Source organism: Plodia interpunctella, chromosome 23 (genome assembly GCF_027563975.2).
Source record: "Plodia interpunctella isolate USDA-ARS_2022_Savannah chromosome 23, ilPloInte3.2, whole genome shotgun sequence".
In the NCBI taxonomy this organism is placed as follows: Eukaryota; Metazoa; Arthropoda; class Insecta; order Lepidoptera; family Pyralidae; genus Plodia; species Plodia interpunctella.
Genome location: NC_071316.1, coordinates 1,685,621 through 1,707,783, shown reverse-complemented (window position 1 = coordinate 1,707,783; position 22,163 = coordinate 1,685,621). Strand labels below are relative to the sequence as shown.

Here is a 22,163-nt window from a genome sequence, read left to right as displayed (position 1 = left end):
AAAATCGGTAAATGGAAGAAAATAAGGTTTTATTCTTTCGTAAATCGGTTTTTAAATCCCAGTTTAACTCTCGGTGCTCCACCCGGCCCCACAGATCTCTGCAAATAATGACGTAGGTATGCAAAGTGGCAGTATTGACATGTTACGTCGGGGTTCGATGCCCGTCCCGTTTCCTACTGACTTATGTTAACTTTTTCTGACTTCAAAAAGCTGTTTCGCGTTTTTCAACTACTCAGCTGGTAAGTTATGTCATAATGTATCACAATTTGGGTAATTCATATAATAAATAATCCATACCATGAATACGAAAGTCTGTCTGTCTATCTGTTTGTCTTTTCCGCTTTCTCGGCTTACTTACTTCACTTAGGATGAAATTGGTATGCATACAAAGACTCAAAAATCAAGTGTTGGTCAAAAAATCAAGACCCCAAATGATTATAATAGGGGGGGGGGGGGAATACACGTGAGCGAAACCGCGGCCATAAGCTAGTAAACAATAAACTTATTTTTTAACATAGACAAATAAGAATAAACACAGGTTTCGTTTTTGTATCTCACTCGCTTTGGTCACAACTGAAAATCACTTAACACCTCTGAGTTGTGTCCTATTTGTGTTGCTGCAACACATAATTGACGACCTCGGTGGCGCAGTGGTAAAGTGCTTGCCTCTGAACCGAGATGTCCCGGGTTCGATCCCCGGTCGGGTCATGATGGAAAATTATGTTTTTCTGATTGGTCCGGGTCTTGGATGTTTATGTATATGTTATAAAATATAGTATCGTTGAGTTAGTATCCCATAACACAAGTCTCTAACTTACTTTGGCTAGCTCAATCTGTGTGATTTTTCCTAATATATTTATTTATACTTGTTTATTTTCATTATCTATCTTGTTTTTATATATAATCTGTCTCTTTTTAATATTTTATACCTTTCGTTTGTTTTTGTGTGTTTGTAGCTACAAATAAAGTTTTATCTATCACACATCATAAATTAATATATTAATATTATAAATGCGAAAGTCTGTTCATTCCGCTTTCACGGTGAAACCGCTGATAATAATAATTAACGTAAAAAAACAGTAAAATCAACTTATCACATTTTGTTCATGTTTGCATTTGCAACACAAGTATATTCCACAAATTTATAATTGTCAGGCAGTGACTGTGACAGCTGTTGTTAACTGCAGTTTAAGGAGACATTTGATTTGCTAATTCTTACTTAACATTCGGTTAAGTAACGGTTCAAATTGGTGAATGATCGTGTGTCTAATGGCGGTGGGGAATTATATTATCCCACTTCAGATGTTGTTTTAATTACGTGTTTGGTTCATTATCATAATATCACATTAACTAGATAGCCAGATAGTTATTGTGATATTATAAAAATGTATTCAAATATTTGTTTTGGCCAATGCTAAAGATTCATTTTAAAAATCTGTCATTGGAAAACGTGTAACGAAAATATGTAAGAATGAATTAGTATATGACTATGTGAAACAATGCAAACCGAAATTCAAATTTTGTTCAATTCCAAATTCTGTTTAATTTATCATGAACATAAAACATAAAGAGAATTATCATCGAATGCTGCAAGCTGTAACTATCGGCGGGACTTAAACTTTATATAACTATGGTTTCTGATTTTAATAGAACCGATAAGTTACAAAAAGTACTATAAGTTAAAATTAAAAACTAAAACTAAATTATAAATACTACTTAAATTAATTTAAATGAAAACTTGATACTAAATCGCCGTCGCGTCGTCGTGCGGTAAAGTTCTCAGATACATACTATGGTTTTATTACGAATTTTTATGTTGGTACAATATCGATCATAATGTTGCATAAACCCACGGCTGTGTGTACGTACATATTTTATTTTTTAAATACTTTAAAGTAAAACTTTTGAATTTCGTAATCGAACGTCATCGATACGGGCGTCGGACCAAAAACACACAACCGCAAGAATGTCAAAAAAAGAACCAGCGAAAGTCGAAAATGTTTCGTCCAGAAACCAGCCCAAGCTGCCAGCATTCCGTCATAGCGCGTCGTCGTCTGCCCAACGTCGGATTTTAAACCTTTTTTCCGACGATTATTTCCAAACGGGCGGTCAATTAAAATGACTCTTAAACACCACGGGGCAAAGAGTTTGTGTAGCTTTCTATCTTTGAGGCAGAGCGCGCGCTACTAGGGAATCTAAATAGTGTCCCTCTTTCATAAATCAGGATGTTTCCGGTTGCATTGTAGGTCAAAAATAAACCTTACAATTTTGAAGATTACACTGCGATTTTAGAACTGGCCACCTGCCTAACGTCAACTCTCCTCGGGAATGTTATTATTGCCAGTCAGCGGCCAAAGCTATGTATCCCTTAATCATGTTGTACGATATCCACGGGGAGATATCCTCGAGTGGTTAATGGAATTTAGTGGTTAATGTCATTAAAATTGGTTAAAAGTTTAGTTTTGTATTTGAGTAATCAATTATTTTTATTCAAAAAACTTTTAATGAAAAACTGAATTTATACTTTTAACAAGGATGCTGCCGTACTTGCATTTTGCCAACAATCATTTTGGATCACTGAACCAAGATAGAAAGTAACTAATAATTTCAAAATTATGGTACTCTACAAATTTAATACTTTTACGTTATTAACATTTTCAAAACAAAATATTATTATAATAATGATTTTATAATCATATGGATACGACTCATATTTCGTCTTGTAGTATCCACTTGGGTGCAACAAGAAAGCGGCCGTTCTATAGAGAAAATAGCCACTCAAATGCACAAGGAAAGAATGCAGGCTAAACAGAATTTGTTCTTAGTCCATTGTATTCGCTGAGACAAAAACTTAGCGCTCCCCGACAAAGAAGTCGGTGCCTTTTTGTCTCAAAATACTTCATAAGTGTATCGCGATTAGAAATTTTTGAGCCTTCCGAAAGTATAATGACTTGTTTTGTTAATTTTTCCGTCGAGGCGACAGTTGTTTTTTTTATTTTATTAGCTTCAGTTCTGTGTCTATGGATAATCGGACGGATTAAATACAATTACTGCGTGTCCTTTCGGAGGGAAAGTAACATTTGAATTTAAAAATCGCCACACCATAGACAACTCTGTCAAATGATCATTCTCAGCAGCGAAATGCTAGCAGTTTGAAGAATTATCTACTAATAGGTATTATAAATGCGAAACTTTGTGAGGATGTGTGTATGTTATTCTTTCAGGTAAAATCTACAGGACGGATTGTTATGAAATTTGATACACGGGTAAAATATAACCTAGAATAACACATAGGGTACTTTTATTCCGAAATTCCCACGAGAGCGAAGCCCCGGGGAGCATGTAATTTAAAATGAAATATGACAAAGTGCTTGTGAAATTCTAATTTCTGGATTTGCTTTGACTAGGTATAACAAATATTACAAGGTACAATAAATATTTTATTATTCCATGTAAATGAAAATATTTAGTTATTTAAATAGTTTTAAAAGTAAGTAAAAAATATCTACGGCACAATGTACTTTGTCACTTCGAGTTGAGAATAGCGACATTGTAAATACAATAAGTAGGTACCTAAATTAATAACTATTACACTGCATGGATACACTACATGACGGTCTATAAGTAATTTATGTATAAATAACAAAGTTTCAAAACTTAACGAAGTTGATAAAATAATAAACAGGTGGGAGAAAATTAGGAATTGTTCTGTTATACTTGTACCTATAACTGATAAAATTGGTTATAACAATGAATTGTTAAAGCTTATTTTATTTCAGTGAAATAATAAGGCATAATCAAAAGAAACTCAAGTATTTACAAGCAATAAAACGTAATTAAAATAACTTTAAAAAAGGTACGCACTAACATACGGCTTTCATTAACAAAAACAGTATCGTAAATTCGTACAATCACTGGCCATCCAGAAATCGCGACATACATTACCTGGTTAAAAAAAAGAACACATCTCTATGGTCAGTGAAAAAAAGGAAAAAGAAAATTTAAAAAATTGAACTGTCAAAATGGGCAGCAGTAAATTTTGCCGCGTTGCGGTCAGCTCGGCCGCCATTGGCCATGTAGTGATGTAGGCGTGGTCGGTATTCGAAATAATAAGTCACTCGATTTATTTATGAAGTGTGTTTGCGTGTTTTATATGGTTTTTGTGGACACAGTTCACTATGGTGATGAGACGGGGTGGGGTGACATTTGAATTGTTGATTACTTTTTTCTAGATGAAAAACATCGTGTATTATTTTGTGCATTCATTGTTTGAGTGCTATCTAATTTTCCGCGATCAATCATGATTGATAAATCGTGTAAACGAAACTATTTTTTGTTACATGCATAGTAGAAAACATATTTGGGATGGCATATGTAATCGTGCATTCACTTCTGCCATTAGGAACACAGGTCTGGGACGTTACAATTATTTGTGTACCTATGACATATATCACGATTTCCTTATGGACCATAAGTAAATCGTGAAAATTTGTGAAAAGTACTTTTAAAATCAATTTTTAGCAGGATATTGATAATCTTAACTAGCTTGATACCTATTCCTACATGTAATCAGTAGGAATGCTACTGACATTTATACCTACCCACGAGCTGACCTACCCCTTCTAAATACTGTAATTAGATATAAAAAATCACCGCCGAGTTTAAGTAACAATAAAAAGTTATTTTTATGTTATTTTTCTTTCTTTAACAAATAAAATATAATAAATAATGAATATATTTACATAATATTACAAACATTTATTCAATAAATGGTAATAGGTATTATAGTCACTGATATGTTACACGTGACAATGCCTGGAATAAAAATGCATTTACATTTTTTGTACGCACTTACGCCATAAGTGAATAAATATATATTTCCTTTATTTAAAAAATGTAATGATTGATTAGAAAAAAATAATGTAATCAAACATTTGGAATTTGTATATTTACATTGGTCTAATTGTCTGAAATAAATTATTTTTATTCCATTATCATTCTCAAGATCAACAGTCATTTAAACGTCCCCAGTGCTGGGGCAGGCCTTCCTTATGGTTGGATAAGGATTTTTTTAACACTTACCAGGCTCGTCGACCTTGTAGGACACATCGCAAGACCCATCTTTTCTGTCAGTAAAGTTGATCTCGGCCTTGCTCGGCCCCTCGAGCGAGATGGCCAACTGGCCCGCCCCCGCCTCCCTCGTCCACACATTGAACTCGTTGAAGCGCCCGGCTTCTCCTCGCTCCAGGCCGGAACCACCAGCTTTCACTAGATGTGCGCCGGAGTCACGAAGAGGGCCCACGGTGAATTGGAAGGGGGATCCTGAGGGTTGAGTTTGATGTAGACGCCATAAATACGTCACACAAATTTAGCGACTTTTTTACTTGGTATCTTTCTAGAAGCATTTTGTTTAATTACTACCTACTAAAAGAACTCTTACAAATAATGGCAAGCCCTTTTGTTGTGATAGAGACCCAGCACTATTTAAATGAGTTTCTTTCGGCATTTCTTCTCAGCAGTGATCGTTGCGTAATAAAAAACAGAATTCTTTTCAAAAATAAGTTAAAAATCACGTGTGACATGTATTAACAAATCCATTTAAAATGTTATTAATTCAGATTTGCATCCATACCTATTCCTGGTGTTAGAAATCATTAGCAAGATTAACTTACTTATTAACTTTAACTTTATACATTGTTAACATTAACTTATGCACTTCTTGACAATAAAAAAAAACAAAATGTAATCCATATAATGACCGCCTAATCCTTTTAGCAATTCTAGTATATTATTGCCTTGAGAAATTCATAATGACACTGGTGAAGGCAGCTTCGAAGATGATATGAAGAAGTGCTTAAACTATTGTCATCGGGTAGCGGCTTAGCGGTCAGTAGACGAATACAGCAAATTAAATGAATATTTTACCGGGAATATGAATCTCCCTGTACTTGACAGACACGGTGTGGACACCCAGCTCTTTGGGCACGAAGTGGACGGAGTACAGGTCGTCCTCAGCCTCCTGGATCTCGGCGTCCTCGGAGACGCCCCCCGGGCTGGTCACCGTGGCGGCCAGGTCGAAGGAAGTGATGCCTGGGAAATGAGTCATGTGTATATAGACTTATAAATTTGACGACCTCGGTGGCGCAGTGGTAAAGTGCTTGCCTCTGAACCGAGAGGTCCTGGGTTCGATCCCCGGTCGGGTCATGATGGAAAATGATATTTTTCTGATTGGCCCGGGCCTTGGATGTTTATCTATATATGTATTTGTTATAGAATATAGTATCGTTGAGTTAGTATCCCATAACACAAGTCTCGAACTTACTTTGGGGCTAGCTCAATCTGTGTGATTTGTCCTAATATATTTATTTATACATTACTTTTGGTTACAAACAAAAACATGTAAGTATTTTACAAAAATGTAATTTTTGCTACAAGCTTTTCAGAGAGATCTTGTTACATTTAACATAAACTCATGTCCGTGCTGTAAACCGTTGATATGTTCTTACTATAACTTATAACAATGACAGGAGAATGCATTCTGTCGTCGGCGGTTAAATAGTAGGAAAGCGGACCTTAGGCTCCAATGCTCAACGGCTGAGGAAGTGACTACGAAGAAAAAGCTTAAATGAGAGAAAAAGAAAGGTGGATAATACAAGAAAATATTTCCTCACCAGGCATTTTGAAGGTGAGTTTGCAGTTGGTGCCAACCTCTGTGAGAGGAGCGGGGTCCCGTTGTCTCTGGATCTTCTCTCTCTGTCTGTTGCTGCCTTCACCAGTGACCTGGAGAAGAGATGTAACCCTAAAGCATCACTATGTATTTACCAATTAAAATTACTTGCAAGATTTGATTGCATAGTACAGTCGGCAAAATCAAACAAGAATAGGACCACTTCATATTCTCCCGTGGATGTCGACTAAGGGACGCAGCCTAGGCAGCTGATACGCAACAATATCATTCCCAAGGAGGGTTGACATCAGGCTGGCGGCTGGTAGTAAAATCACAGCCGAATCTTCAAAATTTTAAGGATTTTTTACGCTGACGCAATCGGGATTCCATCTATGCAGAGACATAATGATTAATAGATAATTTTATTTAGGATAAAAAAAAGTGATATCCATACTAATATGTATTCTTGTTTGTAATGAATAAACTCCACAACTAACAAGCGAAGGCGGGGCGAGACGCTACGTAGTACTTAATAATTTAAAAAATATCAAACTAGAGATGAATATACCTTGACAGTGAAGGGGGAACCCTCAACGTGATGGTCGGCGAATTTCAGGTTGATAATGTAATAACCGGGTTCCGTTGGCTTGTAGCTGATGGCCAGCACGCCATTCTTGCTGTCAGCACATTGGATCTCGGCTTTGCTAGGTCCTGGAATGGATTTTTTTGTAGTATAGTGTGCAAACGAACATGCAGGTCCGATGTTAAGCAAACACCGTAGCCCATGGACACCAACTGCCCGATTGCCGACTTTTTGAAAAAGCGATAGACTCTTTTCTTAAAAGTCCCTATGTCGAAACTATTCCCGCGTAATCTGAGGTTGTGGAATTAAATCCCTAGCTGTCTACCTTAAAGACTACAATATGTTCTTTTCAAAAAAAGCGTTAAATAAATCATTTAGGGATAGTAATACACGATATGGTGGTGGTGGCACAGTCGTTGCAACTTTTTTCTATTAGGTGTTTACCGTAGCCTCTAGACACGTGCAACACCAAGGGTGTTATCAGATATTTCGCAGAGCGTTTAGACCGCTGCGGCCGCGATGTCATTATCCGTCAATTTTCTTGAAGGAATCATTTCCAAAATCAAACATTCGAAAAATTTACACTACCACAAAGTAATTATTTCAAAGCCCGATAGTAAAACTAATTCTTGTCTTTGTTAACATTTGAAAAACTGTAATGGCAGCGCGGCCACAGCTGACGAAGCGCACTGCGAAAAATCTGATAACACCCTTGGTGTTTCACGTGTCTAGAGACTGCGGTAAACACCTAATAGAAAAAAGTTGCAACGACTGTGCCATAACTACGTTCGAATATATAATGTAGGTATTTATGGTTTCTGTATGGTTGTCATCAACAACAACAAGCTGCAAGATCTTACCTTCAATGGAAAGTGATAGACCGCCATATCCAGCGTTCTTGGTGTCAACTGTGAAGGTGTTCTCTGCATGAGTCTTGCCCTCCTTCAGGGCAGTGCCTCCAACCTGAAAATAAAATGTTATTATTGAGATATCCTTATAGGTTTAGGTTTAAAGAACTTCATTCTCATAAAAAAATTACATTTCACTTAAAATGAGACTGAAAGATATTGACAAATCACAAATTAATTAGGCATATGGTACTGGTCGTGATGTGTAGTCTTAAGTTTATTTTTTAATACATTTATGCACTCACTCTTAATAGCACACACACTTTCTACCCTGTCAAGAAAAAGGCAACGTACGCCATTTTGTCTAAACGTCAACGCACGCTGGTTAAAATTAACGTCAAATTTGACGGTACATCTCACCATAAGGATATTAATCAAGCTGTGAATAACATTGTAGTTTATATACCAACACATGTGTATGTAGATTTCATATTGTTACATCTGTAAGAAGAAGAAGAAGACGAAGATGAAGAAAAGAAGAGTTAAGACTTTATTACGTAAAGTACTTACCAAAACTTTTTTAGCATCGCCGACCTCCTGCTCCTGGACGGTGATATTAAACGGTGAGTTCTGAATGTGGACACCCATCTTCTTGACGGACACGATGTGCTGACCTGCCTCGCGTGGCGTGAAGCTGATGCCGATGTTGCCTGACGGAAGGCGCTTGAGGAAACAAGGCTCTTCGAGGCCTGATGGGGCCTGGAAAGATTTGAGGCTTTAAAGCGTGATTCACCGCTTGATAATAAAGTATCTGATAGCATAACAATTGTGCATCACAGATGTCGAATAACATCGAACTGATTTTTCTAGCAGCCAGTTTTTCTGTCTGATTACAATATGATATGTAATCAGGAAATGGCGCAACAGGCTCTAATTGTTCTTCATTTAAATCTCTTTCTCGTCCTCGCGTATTCTCTGTTGCGTTCGGGGCTGTGGCACCACAAAGCCTGATTGCTTACAAATAAACCAATAATTTTAAAATGGAAAAGAAAATAAATACCCTTAGATTAAAAAAAATATTTGATACGTTTGATAAAATTGTGGGAGTTTTTAGAGATAAATAGAAACTTGGATGTAAATGTACTTTTTTGTCGAATGTATGCAATTATGAAACGCTTGACGCTGACTTATCGTGTCAATCATATCACGCATGTAAACAAATATGTGTAGTTAATCATGTTATATTGTAAAACTGATTTGTGTGCCAATAAAATTAGTAATATTTCTTACCTGGATAGAAGCATTTAAGCTACGAATATCGGTGTCAGCGATCTTCCCTGGTAGAGTGACCTCGCTGCAGCTACCCACAGAAATCTGGTTCCTCTTGCGACCCTCGCCCGTCACCTGGAAACACAGCATAAAATAGTTTCCAATTATAACCATGCATAAAGTTGACAAGCACCACTATTTGGAGGTACAGGGACGTTTCCCAGCGCGAACAATCATTTTATTCTCTCTCTTACTAGTGATCACAAATATTTGTTTGTGGTTCTGGGTGTGTTGTGTCAGTTTCTGTACTTTTGCTCGTCAGATGCACGATACAAGTTTAGTGCTTAGTGTGGGTCGTTGAGTGTTCTCCATTAATTTAATTATTCAGCCAAGTGACCTATTGTAAAAGCTTTTTAACAGAGCAATTTGATCGACGTTGGAAGATAACTTTTATTAAGTGTTTTCTAACCTTAAAACAGGACATAGTCATCAAACAGAAGATGTCGACGAAAACATAGCTAACCGAATTGAATACATTAAACAGAAGAGGTAGCTAAAATAGTTATCAAAAGTAAGACAAACCTTAGCAATGAAGGGTGATCCCTTGATGTGTTTGTCTCCGAACCTGATAGAAACCTTGTACTCTCCAGGCGCGGTGGGTAGGTAGGACACTGCGACCGTGCCATCCTTATTGTCATGGCAAGTGATCTGCAATGACATAGAGACCTTTATAAACACACGGTTCATGCCACTAAATTCTACCGCTTGTAAAAAACAAATCCTCAGATATTATATAGTCTTTGGTATGCTTAGTTGGTCAAACCATTTCCAATATCAATCATCGTTAACGACATCAAGCCAGCATTTAAAGTTAAGTAGTTCACAACTCTTGCTTGCTCGACGTATTTTTAAGACTATTTTTATTTCATGCCGTTCGTTGCCGATTCTCAACATAAACACAAGCCGCGCGTCCTCTCACCTCAGCCTTGCTGGGTCCTTCCACAGCCATAGACAGTCCTCCAGCTCCGGCGCCCTTGGTGCTGATGGTGAACTCGCTCGGTTCTCCGCTCACGCCGTTGATCAGACCTGGACCGTATGCCGTCACGTAGCCCGAGGAGATAGAATCCACTGTGAACTTGTAGGGGGAGCCTGGAAAGATGATAAGGGAATTTCTAGAACGGACTCAAAAATAGTAAAATCTGATCCAAATTCTAAGACTTGTTTAACATTGTCTCAAAGAATATTCGCACTGTTGCATACATAAAAAACTGTTGTGTTTTAGAATTAAATGGTTCGATAATAGTTTTAGAAGGACCCTTATAAAAAATCTTAATTGTGTCGGAGTTCACAGACAGCAAAAAACCTCATCAGCTCCTCGTTAACATCTTCGATTCAGAAATACAGACAGAAAGAAACCTTACCTTGTACATGTTCCCCGTTATATTTGACATATAGCTCGTGCACGCCTTCCTCTCTGGGCTCGTATTTAATGCTGACTGTACCATCTCTGTTGTCCTCGATTGTCGGCTTGTCAAGGTGGCCGCTCGGCATTTTGACTTCGGCTGGAATGAAACAAGTTATGGTTAAAAATTAAGTCTATTCGAAAAATGCCTTCACTAGCCCAGTGTTGGAAAAAGGCACCCCTCTTCCATTAATATCTCTGTCTAAATAAATAACACTCAATGTCTCATTCATATCCATATTAATAAATAAAGAAGGAAGATTTGTAATTTTCTATGATTGTAACAAATAAACAAAAATTTATTGTAAATATATACGAAGTCTCAAGTGGCAACAGAATTAGTAGCACCATGAATTACCAGAATTACCAGCATTTGGTATTCGAAATTACGGGGAAATTAAACTACTCATCAGTGTGTGGAATCACAATTCAAGAATTATTTGGAATTATCAAGTGACTACATGGTCCAAATAAAATTATCTTATTATATTTACAGGAATTTACAGGAATTTTGGGAAGTCTTATACACGCCATCTAAATATCTAGTGAATCATTTTCCCAGGGACTAAAAGACACAGCCTATCCGAATTAGCGATAGACTGTCTAAGTCTAATAATAGAAAATTTGGATTCATGCACTGAATTCGCCGAACGATATAATATCATCTAATTTACACATGTGTGCAGAATTCAGCTCAATCAAACAACGCCAAGTGGGTCAATTTTGTCACAAAGTCACAAACCGATGCAGATAACTACTTTTAACTAATTTATAAAAATAGTATAAAATATCCATTATTCTGCAATAGTTCACACTTCCTCAAGGTCGCTCATGGGCACATTCTTCACAATTATTGAAAGAAGTTTTTTTTAGATGATATCTTCAAATTGTTTTTTATTTTATTTTTTATGTCTAATATTTACCAATTATTTGTTCCAACAAGTAATTAAAGCTATATAAATAATACAATAAAATGAACAAAAAATTCCTAACGACCAAATTAAATTTTAGATCTATTTGCTACAAACCTTTCCTCGTATCAATGTAGAAGATCGACACAAAACTGAGCGGAATATGCTTCAATCCAAACACAGCTTTATTGAACGCAATCTCATGGGCTTCTCCGAACACTATTGGTATCCCTTCTTTGTCCACTTCAGAAACTGAGAAGTACTTCTTCGTTTTATCGAAATAGAAGTCGGACACTTCAGTCCAGGGGATCTCCTTGGTGCCGACGAGGGAGTTCCATAGACCGGTCATGAAAGCCATGGCTTATACTTGGAAGGTAAGAGGTGTTAGGGATTTGTCATTGTGTGCTGCTGTGTATAGATAAGATTTCAGTGGTATTGTTGAGATTATTATATGTATTTTTGTATTATCGTAAAGCCAATGAGTTGATATTGAAAATCAAATTACAGTGATTTCTTTCTTTAGATTGGTTGAATAATGAACCAATTTATAATTACAATTCAACATGTTTTAAAAAGGTCTTTGGTGTTATATCATATTAAAATGTGAAGTGCTTTAATGTCGTAATGACTTCAATGCCAGAGATATCCTTCTATCTTACAAAACTATATCGTTATGCTAAATTACTAATTAAATATCAACAAATACCACTGCTCTAGCGTAAATATATTGTTCGTGTCTGCTCTTTTCAAGTGGTTTTGTGTAAAAAATACTGTAGTGATTTAATGGAAATTGTATACATTTCATAGGTGAGTAAGTAGTGATAGTAGACTAAAGCATTAAATCAATTTAAAAATGTACCTACTCTTTTTGAATTCGTTCAATCTGGTCTACGTATATTTATAAATCTCAAATAATTTATACATCTGAATGTTTAAAATTTTTGCTGGTATATTCATGTCAAATTTTAGGTTACGCTAAATTGATAACCAACACGTGTCCACGCTTCGTCTTGGAGAAAATTATATTAAAAATCATGTTTATGTTACTATTGACGTTGTAGAAATAAAAATAGTTGGCATCACTATGGTTTTGCGTATAATAAATTAGAAAATAGTGCGGTGTTGAATCGTTGTGGCGAAGTATTTATTATAACCCTTGGACGATGAAATTTTTATCAGCAGGTGGCGTCTCACCCTTGGATTGTATAACGACTTAATAGCCTGTATACTTTATTTGATAGCAATGACATTTGCTACACGGTTTTGATTTGATATCTCGAAAGTGGTTAAAGTGTGACATTTATGACATTCAAATTGTAATAAAAGCTATTATATTTATGTAACTGTTTTTACCTACTTACCTTTAAAATTTCTTGACATTATATTTACACAATATTTATATCAATATCATTAATTATAAAAAATACAGCAAATTCAAATAATGAAATGCCTATTTTTTATTTCGTTTATTTATATTATAATAATAATTCTATAGACCAGTACTTCTATCCATTATTCTGCAATAGTTCACACTCCCGCCGAGACCTGCTCATGGGCATATCATTTATTGGTATATCCGAGCGGGTTTTGGCGGGAGACCTACACAACATCAAAACTCTCCAAAGGGCCTCTACGTGTTGGATCTATATCCCCACGTAAGCCCTCAAAGGACCGGCCTAGGTGCCGTGTATTGTTTAGAGAGACTATACTAATAATAACAATAAATTATTTCATAGATCCATAGACCATTGATTAAGTTTACAGTTATCATTACTGGATAATATCCCAAACAATAAAATGCAACGAGCTACCTTTCAAAATCACATAAAAACCAATGTTGTGATTAAAAATACACTATTACAATTTTATTATAGATCATGAGGCAAATAAAGGTGCTACACCTTTATTTTTTTTTGGGAGCTAGGTGATTATGTTCGACCGCCACAAAGGGAAGATCTTCCCGCCAGGCTTTTTACATCTGCGCCGTTGTGCATGTGGCGTGGTAGATGTCGCCACAAAGACATTTTTACAAAAACTATTTTCGAAGAAATTTGGTACAAACAAGTCTGTGTCGTCGCAAAAATGAATGTTTAAAGCCCAATATTTGTTTTGCTAAACGTTTTTAGCGGATTAAATATGAAATCACAACAAACCGACAGAAAAACACACATGTTTACTACTGCATCAAGGAGTATGATATATTTATGTCTATTTGGGCTCGACATCACCAGTTTGTTTAAGTAAACATTCAATGTAATGTACGCCAAATCAATATATTATTTTGATAGGACATGTTCCAACATTATTAATTACGGCGTCACTCATCGCCGAATATTTGCGATGCTCTCATTGACATATATAGTCGATTTATGTGACAGGCTGTATCCAAACGTAGAAAATTGTGGGATTTGAGAGTTCCATACGCAAAAGTTTATTTCTAACTGTACTGTAACTGTCTGTCCGTCTGTCACCAGGCTTTTTATCTCATGAACCGTGAAATTTTCACAGTTGATAAAAGTTGTCGTTCCGAAATACCAATAGGATGTAGCTTTTTGAGTACATAATTTAAAATTTGACGCAAAATAGTGACTTTTGAACTATTAGAGAACTTTTGAACTATAGACGAGAAGTAAGGAATTCCCACAGGATACAAGCCCCGTAGCTAGTATATAAATCATAGAGTAAATACTCTAGTATACAAAAAACTCTAAAAAGCATATATGTAAAGTGTGGCTTTGCATTTCACATCTCACTATCGAGTCGATTCGCAGTGAGACGCAGCTAACCAATCACAGTGCGCCATTAGAACGCGTCAATCCGCATATTGCGTCTCTGCTAATCGACTTGATAATGAGATGCGAATTGCAAGCCCATACTGCGCCCTTAGTACACTTTCACTCCGTTTTAACTCGTATATGTCGTATATATAAACATGAAGTTCAATAGTACAAATAAAATCAAGTATTTAAAACAATTAAAAAACAAAAATTCCATATTTTATTCACGTAATCAAACAAAGAAAATTTAATAGCCTCCATTTTTCAACACTACAAGGAAAACAATTGAAAAAGACATAATTATGTCTAATAGAATTGTTTTCGTTTGCCAAAGAGATATAGATATTTTTTTCTTTTTTCTTTTTTTCTTTTTTTTCACACATTCAAAAACAAAGCGTCCGGTTCGCGCATTTCAACATTATTATGCTATAGTTTTAATACCATTATTTTTGTTAATAGTAATAACTAAGGTCCAAGGTGCATATGGAAGTGTAACGTACATATGCACGCGCATACACACGAACCCATGTGTTACAATGCAATACAATCTGTGTTTGCCTTGGGTTTGCACCGGCGGCTTTTTTTGCACACGTGCGTGTGGTCTGAGGGCCCACTTACACCTTCCTCAGGAATTTGACACTATCTTTTAAAAATCCGCATCAAAATCTGTTGCGTGGTTGCCCGCGCCGCGGCCCAGTCGTTGTTCTATCTGTTGTTTCAGACTGGAAAACTGTAGTTGATTTGTCCGTCGATAATCACACGTGAGTGGCCCGTATTCATTCAATTAATTTCAATAACAATTATTTTACCGACTTTTATTATTACAATCCAAAAGAATGTTATCAAAACAAAACATTGAACAAAAACATACCTCGCTATTTTCGGCACATCGGTAAATGTCTGTTTACAAAATATGTCGAACGTTTACGAATTTCAGTTTCATGAAAGTCATACGAACATACAGTTATCATCAGTTATCTCAGAATATAACTAAAAAAACTTGTTGTGATTGAGCTCTTCCTTGATAAAATTTGTATTTTATATGTTCTGTTGTTATTGCAATAACATTGGGTATGTGTTAGAGAAATATCATATGTAACATATTATTATATGCATAGATTAAGTATATAAACTAATAAATTCTTATACCTATGTCAATCATGTCGCACAAAATGAATACCTACACTTAAATTGTCACTACAATAATTGAGGTAAACTTTACTAAATCGTTTAGCACTTGAAATTATATACTATAAATTATAATAAATATATTAAGAATAAAGAAAAATAATATAAATGACGTCATTTAACTTGTGATAAATGAATTTGTGGAAGACTGTCGGCTTTACCCGCGTACATTCTGAAAGCTCAACATTATCATGATCATTATCAAAATTTATCGCCGCGCCGTATTAACACGACCTAAATTCCAAAATGGCGTCTCGATTTTGACGTAATAATAAATTTTAGACGACTAGATTCAACGCCACCAAAGAAACGTCGCCATTACAATCGCCCGAAAGGTTCGTATCTTACTTGTGCTTTCATAAGTTTGTATACCAATCTGCCAAATTGTATACCAATGTATACCAATGTAAATACAAACCAGGCAAGTAGCACGTTACTTCGTTATATTTCCTGATTTGAGGGTTACGAAAGTCGGTTCAGCTTTTTAGTCGAAACACACACGTGTGGTCTTGTTCATATACAATGTATCTATATTATAGACTCCTTATGAAACACGTTCCTACCAAATTCTTGCGACATCCCTGGTAGATAAGACCTTACTGTTGTAAAAAACGAAAAATTTAGTTTAGGAAGTAAAATCTCCAAATATAATTTTTCATGAAATTAGTGTTATGTGAATTTATGTGTCAAAATAGATTTTGACACAAAAATTCATATAACACTCGAAAACATTGCTTGCTATTGCGGAATTCCATGGCGTTTGTCTTAAAACTGGTCTATTTTCGCTAAATCGGTTTCTCCTTCTGTCTGAGCCAAAGTTCTCATAAACTGAGTCCTAATAACCACAAATTTCGTCTTAATCCCAGATGTCTCCTAATTTAACTTGGATATTTTACTCTTATACACATCAAGGCGCTAAAATATGCTGATGCGCAACAGTTTCCGTGCGTTCCGAGTGTGTACTACACTATAAATTAACTTTATTTTTATACAGGATGCTATAAAACAAAATATACATACGAAGTTGCGACATATGGCACCTTGGGTAGATGCTTTATCCGAAACGAAATTTCCAAATTTAACTTCGCGTAAAGGTCTCCCAAAATATACATAAATATGTGAAATTACGAATTCGTATTTTTATATAGGTGTTTTGTATGTAATCGTATTTTTTGTAGAGCTTGTTATAAATAACACGTCACCTTTTATTAGACATTTTTTGTATACTGCTGGCTACGTGTATTATTTATTAGTTCTGCAATCAGTGAGGCGTGAGGCAGTACGCTTACACACTTTGATGTCGTGAAGATAAAGTAATGGAAGAGATAAAAGGACAAATAATTTGTCATGAAAAATGTTCTACACAGACCAAGAAAATGGTTTTGTCGACATGTGCGTGAGTAGTACTGATAGCGAACTATAGTTTACCTTACCTTTAAATACAACTGTAACAGGAATTGTAAATAGTACCTACAAGTAATCATGGAAATAGTACATTTTCAAACTAATTTAATCTATTTTTCAAATAAATAAAATCGATAAAAATGTGATGGTGGGGTGGGGTGTTAGTGAGCGGGTTTGCAAAGCCTTAAAGAATTTTCATACAAATAAAAAAAATATTCCACCACCACTTGAGCTTACTGATTTTAACCTGCGCAGAAAGCGCAAAGTAGGCACGCCATTTTGTCTTTAACGGCAGCGGCGCGCGGTTTTAAGTCACCATTAAAGTTGACTGGTGCAACTCACACTTTGTCCGTGAAATTAATGGCAACCCTCATACACTTCAACATTATGCCAAATAAATGGTGTCCGTATGTCTGTAACGACTGTATCTCGCTAATATGACATTATTACACCGTCAGCGTCGGCCAGAATGATGCATGTCTGACACATAGGGCCATAAAGATGTGATTTATGTCACATATTTGTATTGTTATTTGTTAAAACTATATTATTTAGACAGCACTTTCGAGCGGCTGATTGAATGGAATTAATGAAACATGAGTTGAAAAAGTGTTTAGTTGTTTTTAAGTGAGCGGACTCCTAAAGTTAACAAACATCCTGTGATCGTAAAGTTTTCCATTTTACTTGAAGGAAAAAAATAATTTGATACTTTTTAAATTTTGATTGGTCCAAAGTCCGATGATGGAAAACATCGTGAGGAATTCTGCACACTGGTTGATTCTTATTAACTTGTGTGTGAAATGGAGAAGGCAATGGCAAACCACTCCATTAATAATGCCAAGAAAGTTGTTGTGTGTGTTTCATTCCACGTAATAACCACGACCCTCAGCCATGAGGAATACGACTATGAAGAGAAATTTTGATAGGTAATTATTTAAGTCTTCATCTAACCAACCACTTATGTCAAGAGGCACTTATGTTAGCAACCACGAACGTTATAAATATACTTTTTTGCTTCATATAGTCTATAAATATTAAAAATTTGAAGGAAAAATGTGAAGTTTTGTACATCACAAATCAATTTATACAATTAAATTTTAAATAATTTATAATTAACCGACAATATGGGAAGATATTCATTTTTTAAGCGTATTATGTCAATAAAAAGACAAGAGTATATACCTGAAAAATATTCTATTTAAATGATATGCTGTGAGTACTAATGGTGATTATAAATAAACACTTCCCCATCTAAAAGTGTGTTCATCAAGCCAAAAACTATTAGAAAACCTATAGATCTATATTTTAGAAAAACTATAACACTAAAGCGTATTCGTAGATATAGACATAAACCTGTAGTGATGCCGGCAAAAAATTCGCCAAGCTTGACCACATTTTCGTACACTGTTGGTTTTTAGTTGCGTTAAAAAAAAGGTCACACACATACTACGCAATGTATTCATTCGCGTCGGCATTTAGATCGCCGATAATGTGTAGCCGGCATGAAAATTACATTGGGCGTGTAATGAATTGCGCAAGAGACTTTAATTCTGGAATCTGGAACGATTTCCCTAGATATACGGTACGGTCAGCACGCACTGTCATAATTATAATCTCGAAATTTTATAGAACTACTTACTAACTTTTACACGGGGGAAGCCGCAGCCATAAGCTAGTAAATCAATAAATGCTACCTTCGATCCAAAATCTAACACAGAATAAATAAATCGCTTAACCAAGAGCCTGCGCCGGTACGGCCACGTCATGTGGCAACTGCCCAATAACTAATATTATAAATGCGAAAGTAAGTTTCTTTGTTGATTACCTCTTCACGCTCTATCTACTCAACCAATCTTCTTGAATTTTTTTCATAGGTACATGTATTTTGAAGTTTGGAGATGGCCGTAGGGTATACCTACCTTTCATCCCGGAAAATTAACGTGGGCAAAAACTAGTAGAGAACAAATGACCGGCTATTAGTTTCCGCCTGGTCCTGGTTAGGAGTATACACGAAATATGTCTACATCCTTGTCGACATCAAACCAGCATATTTTGGTAATATTTCAATGCAACTAGGGATGCAGAAGGCCGTGCGAAGTGGAGAAAATAAAGAAGACAAAATTGGATTGCTGAGAAATTAGAGAGATCAAGGAAGTTGCTCTTGCAGTCATTCGTTGTTCTTTGTATGTAGACCTATAACACCGTGAACCACAAAACCACAAACCATGTAATAGTTTGAAAAAAAAAAATCACCTAATCTATTTTCTGGTCGCAGCAGCTTTACAAAATTTCACATCTTTTAATCCATAAAACTTTATTTTCAGGATATATCTCATGCACAAAATCTGGGCCACACAGTATGTCTGCCGTGTCGAAGTGTGAATGTAAGCCAAGACTGTCCTATCAAATTTGTATATCCGTTGAGCGGCGGTCTCTCTTCGGCGATATTTGATTTTTCCACATCATCATCTTTTCAGCACCGGAGGTAGACCTTGGTACAGAGATCGTCTGCATGGGTAGCTCATGCTAGCATTATTGTTTTCGTTTTGAAGGGTGAGAGGCCTCTCTCACCCTTAGGATATATAGGATCTTTTGCCACAGGAGACTGCCTAGCCTTCATAGCGTGTCAAAATTCAAATTCAAATCATTTATTCAGAAATTAGACCTTCACAGGCACTTTTTCTCGTCAATCTTTATATTTATAGTTATTTCTCACAAGCTACAAACTACTGGCATTTCGGAACGACCACTGCTGAGAAGAAATGCCGAAAGAAACTCATTTGAACAGTGTTGGTCCCTATCATGCCAGATCGGCTTACCATTATTGTTTCTTACAATGTTTTTTTTTTCTTTCTAATAATATATAAAAGTACATAATGTACATAGTCAAAAGGTATATCAAAACAGGTTATGATTGTGATCCGAGTGCTGATTATAATATATATATATATCGATGTGAAACACAATTATCGTGTCGTAAGTGTCGACTCGGCGAAAGTAAAGCATTATTTACAGCGTCATACAGATCCTTCAGCGTGCATGCGGTAGGACAAGCAGGGCAACATGTGTACCATGGTTTGGGGAAGGTACTACACAGACAAACAGTTTCCGAGTTATATCGCCATATGTTCTTTGCCCCGGCCGATTTGTGTCCGGAGCCAGTTTAATGACTTACATGTCGGTTAAGGGAGCTGCGATCCAGGGGAAACACTGACAGCGAGTTAAGTGATGCTGCGGGATATCTCTCTTTGCATAGATTGAGACGAAGTTGTGAGTTTTCGGCATTATTTCTTTCTACGTACATGCTATTTGCGAGCTTGTATTTCGTTTCACCTGTCCCGATGTTTGCTTGTCTGTCTGTAATCAAATCTTGCAAGTTAGATTACTCCTAATTAAAGTACGACAGTGAAATCTTGTGGCAAAATTGTCATTTTTGTAAAAACCTTGTATAATAATGCGTTGCGTTTTAGTCAAATCAAAAATTAAACCTGCTCGGTCAATATATTTTTTATGGCCTGTTTCATTTGTCCCACTGCTGGACAAATAGCTCTCAGTCAATAAAACAGTCCTCAAAAGCTACACAATACTCGCGTCGATGAAAACTCACATAATAATGTCTAGCAGACACGACAATCGCTGTAAGTCAAACCACAGCTCATCCGATAAATCCAGCCTCAGAAATTGCTTTTTCACCGGGATATTAGTAAATATTTTGAGCGATCTTGAATAATGACAGTGCCTAGTTACGACGAGCCAACATACACACAGACATGCATTAGAGTGCAGTGGTGATGCATCGCAGGATGAAACACGTAATTCCGCTTGCGTTTTCACATTAATATATGTTTTGAGTGGTATTTAAACAATTTCTGACAGCGTGACTTTATCATGAAGCTATCCGTGTACTTACAAGCTAAGTCGGGTCACATGAATATATAAAAAAACCGGACAAGCGCGAGTCGGACTCGCACACGGATCTATAGAAACAGCAAATCACGCTTGATGTATGGATGCCTCTTAAATATTTACTTCGTTGTGTTTTTTAGTATAGTTGTTATAGTGGCAACAGAAATACATCATCAGCGAACATTTCAACTGTCTAACTATCACGGTTAATGAGATACATGCGGTGACAGATGAACAGACAGCGGAGCCTTAGTACTAAGGTCTCATACCTATTACATTTTGGGTACGGAATAAGTAGTCCAGAAGCAAAACTGGTTACAAGCAGCGTCTCAATGAGGGTACACTCAAATTGACGCATCGAAGTGTGCGTATCCTCTCATTCAAACATGGATTTAACGGAATACCTACCTACTAATTCCATGCATTTAAAGGATGCATAGACACAAAAAATTATATTATAAGAGGACACTCTTACGTCAACGTTAGCTAATGTGACAACATTAGCTAACGTTGACATCCGTTGTTAAAAAAACAACGGAGACGCGACGTGCTGCGTCGTCGCACTCCGGTACGACTGAGCGATAAGCCATGGAAACAAGTGATGGTCGATGAAAACTACTATATGTGAGTCAGATTGGTATAAACTCATGTGGCACGAGTAGGATTCGGATTCGAACCTGGGACCTTTCCGTTGACAGGTGGACGGTCTTAACCACTGGTCCGCCAGCGAAAACAGAGTCCATAGAATGTCTCTAACATTATTCAAACAGCATTTACTCGTACAGTGTAAATCGGCCTTAAAGTCCTTGATTCTAGATGATTGATCATGTTTATGAGATGCGATGTGACAGACAGACACCTGCTGGAGTTGGCAACTGCCGAACTACACACTGTGGTTAAGGTAGTATACTATATATATTTATATAAATATATAAGGATAAATCGCACAGATTGAGTTAGCCCCAAAGTAAGTTCGACACTTGTGTTATGGGATACTAACTCAACGATACTATATTTTATAACAAATACATGTATAATAGATGAACATCCAACACCCGGGTCAATCTGAAAAAGATAATTTTCCAAGTTGACCTGACCGGGGATCGAACTCGGGACCTCCAGTGGAGCACTCCGGCTAATGCCGGAGT

The 22,163-nt window shown here is 36.3% G+C and overlaps 1 protein-coding gene across 11 annotated transcripts in view; it reads right to left on the bottom strand.

Moving 5' to 3' along the window:
* cher (cheerio) overlaps window positions 1–22,163 on the bottom strand; it is a 72,345-nt gene that overhangs the window by 8,897 nt on the left and 41,285 nt on the right. For 7 of the 11 annotated variants that reach the window (XM_053762880.2, XM_053762882.2, XM_053762883.1 and 4 more), the window contains 10 exons: window positions 10,789–10,929; window positions 10,347–10,516; window positions 9,950–10,075; window positions 9,389–9,502; window positions 8,669–8,857; window positions 8,111–8,213; window positions 7,236–7,378; window positions 6,672–6,780; window positions 5,926–6,090; window positions 5,083–5,322 (listed from right to left, as the gene is read on the bottom strand). In XM_053762880.2, coding sequence (XP_053618855.1) covers window positions 5,083–5,322; window positions 5,926–6,090; window positions 6,672–6,780; window positions 7,236–7,378; window positions 8,111–8,213; window positions 8,669–8,857; window positions 9,389–9,502; window positions 9,950–10,075; window positions 10,347–10,516; window positions 10,789–10,929 — 1,500 coding nt within the window. Of the gene's footprint in view, window positions 1–5,082; window positions 5,323–5,925; window positions 6,091–6,671; window positions 6,781–7,235; window positions 7,379–8,110; window positions 8,214–8,668; window positions 8,858–9,388; window positions 9,503–9,949; window positions 10,076–10,346; window positions 10,517–10,788; window positions 10,930–11,857; window positions 12,149–22,163 lie in introns of those variants that run through there. The other 4 variants (XM_053762876.2, XM_053762877.2, XM_053762874.1 and 1 more) reach the window with 3 other exon arrangements.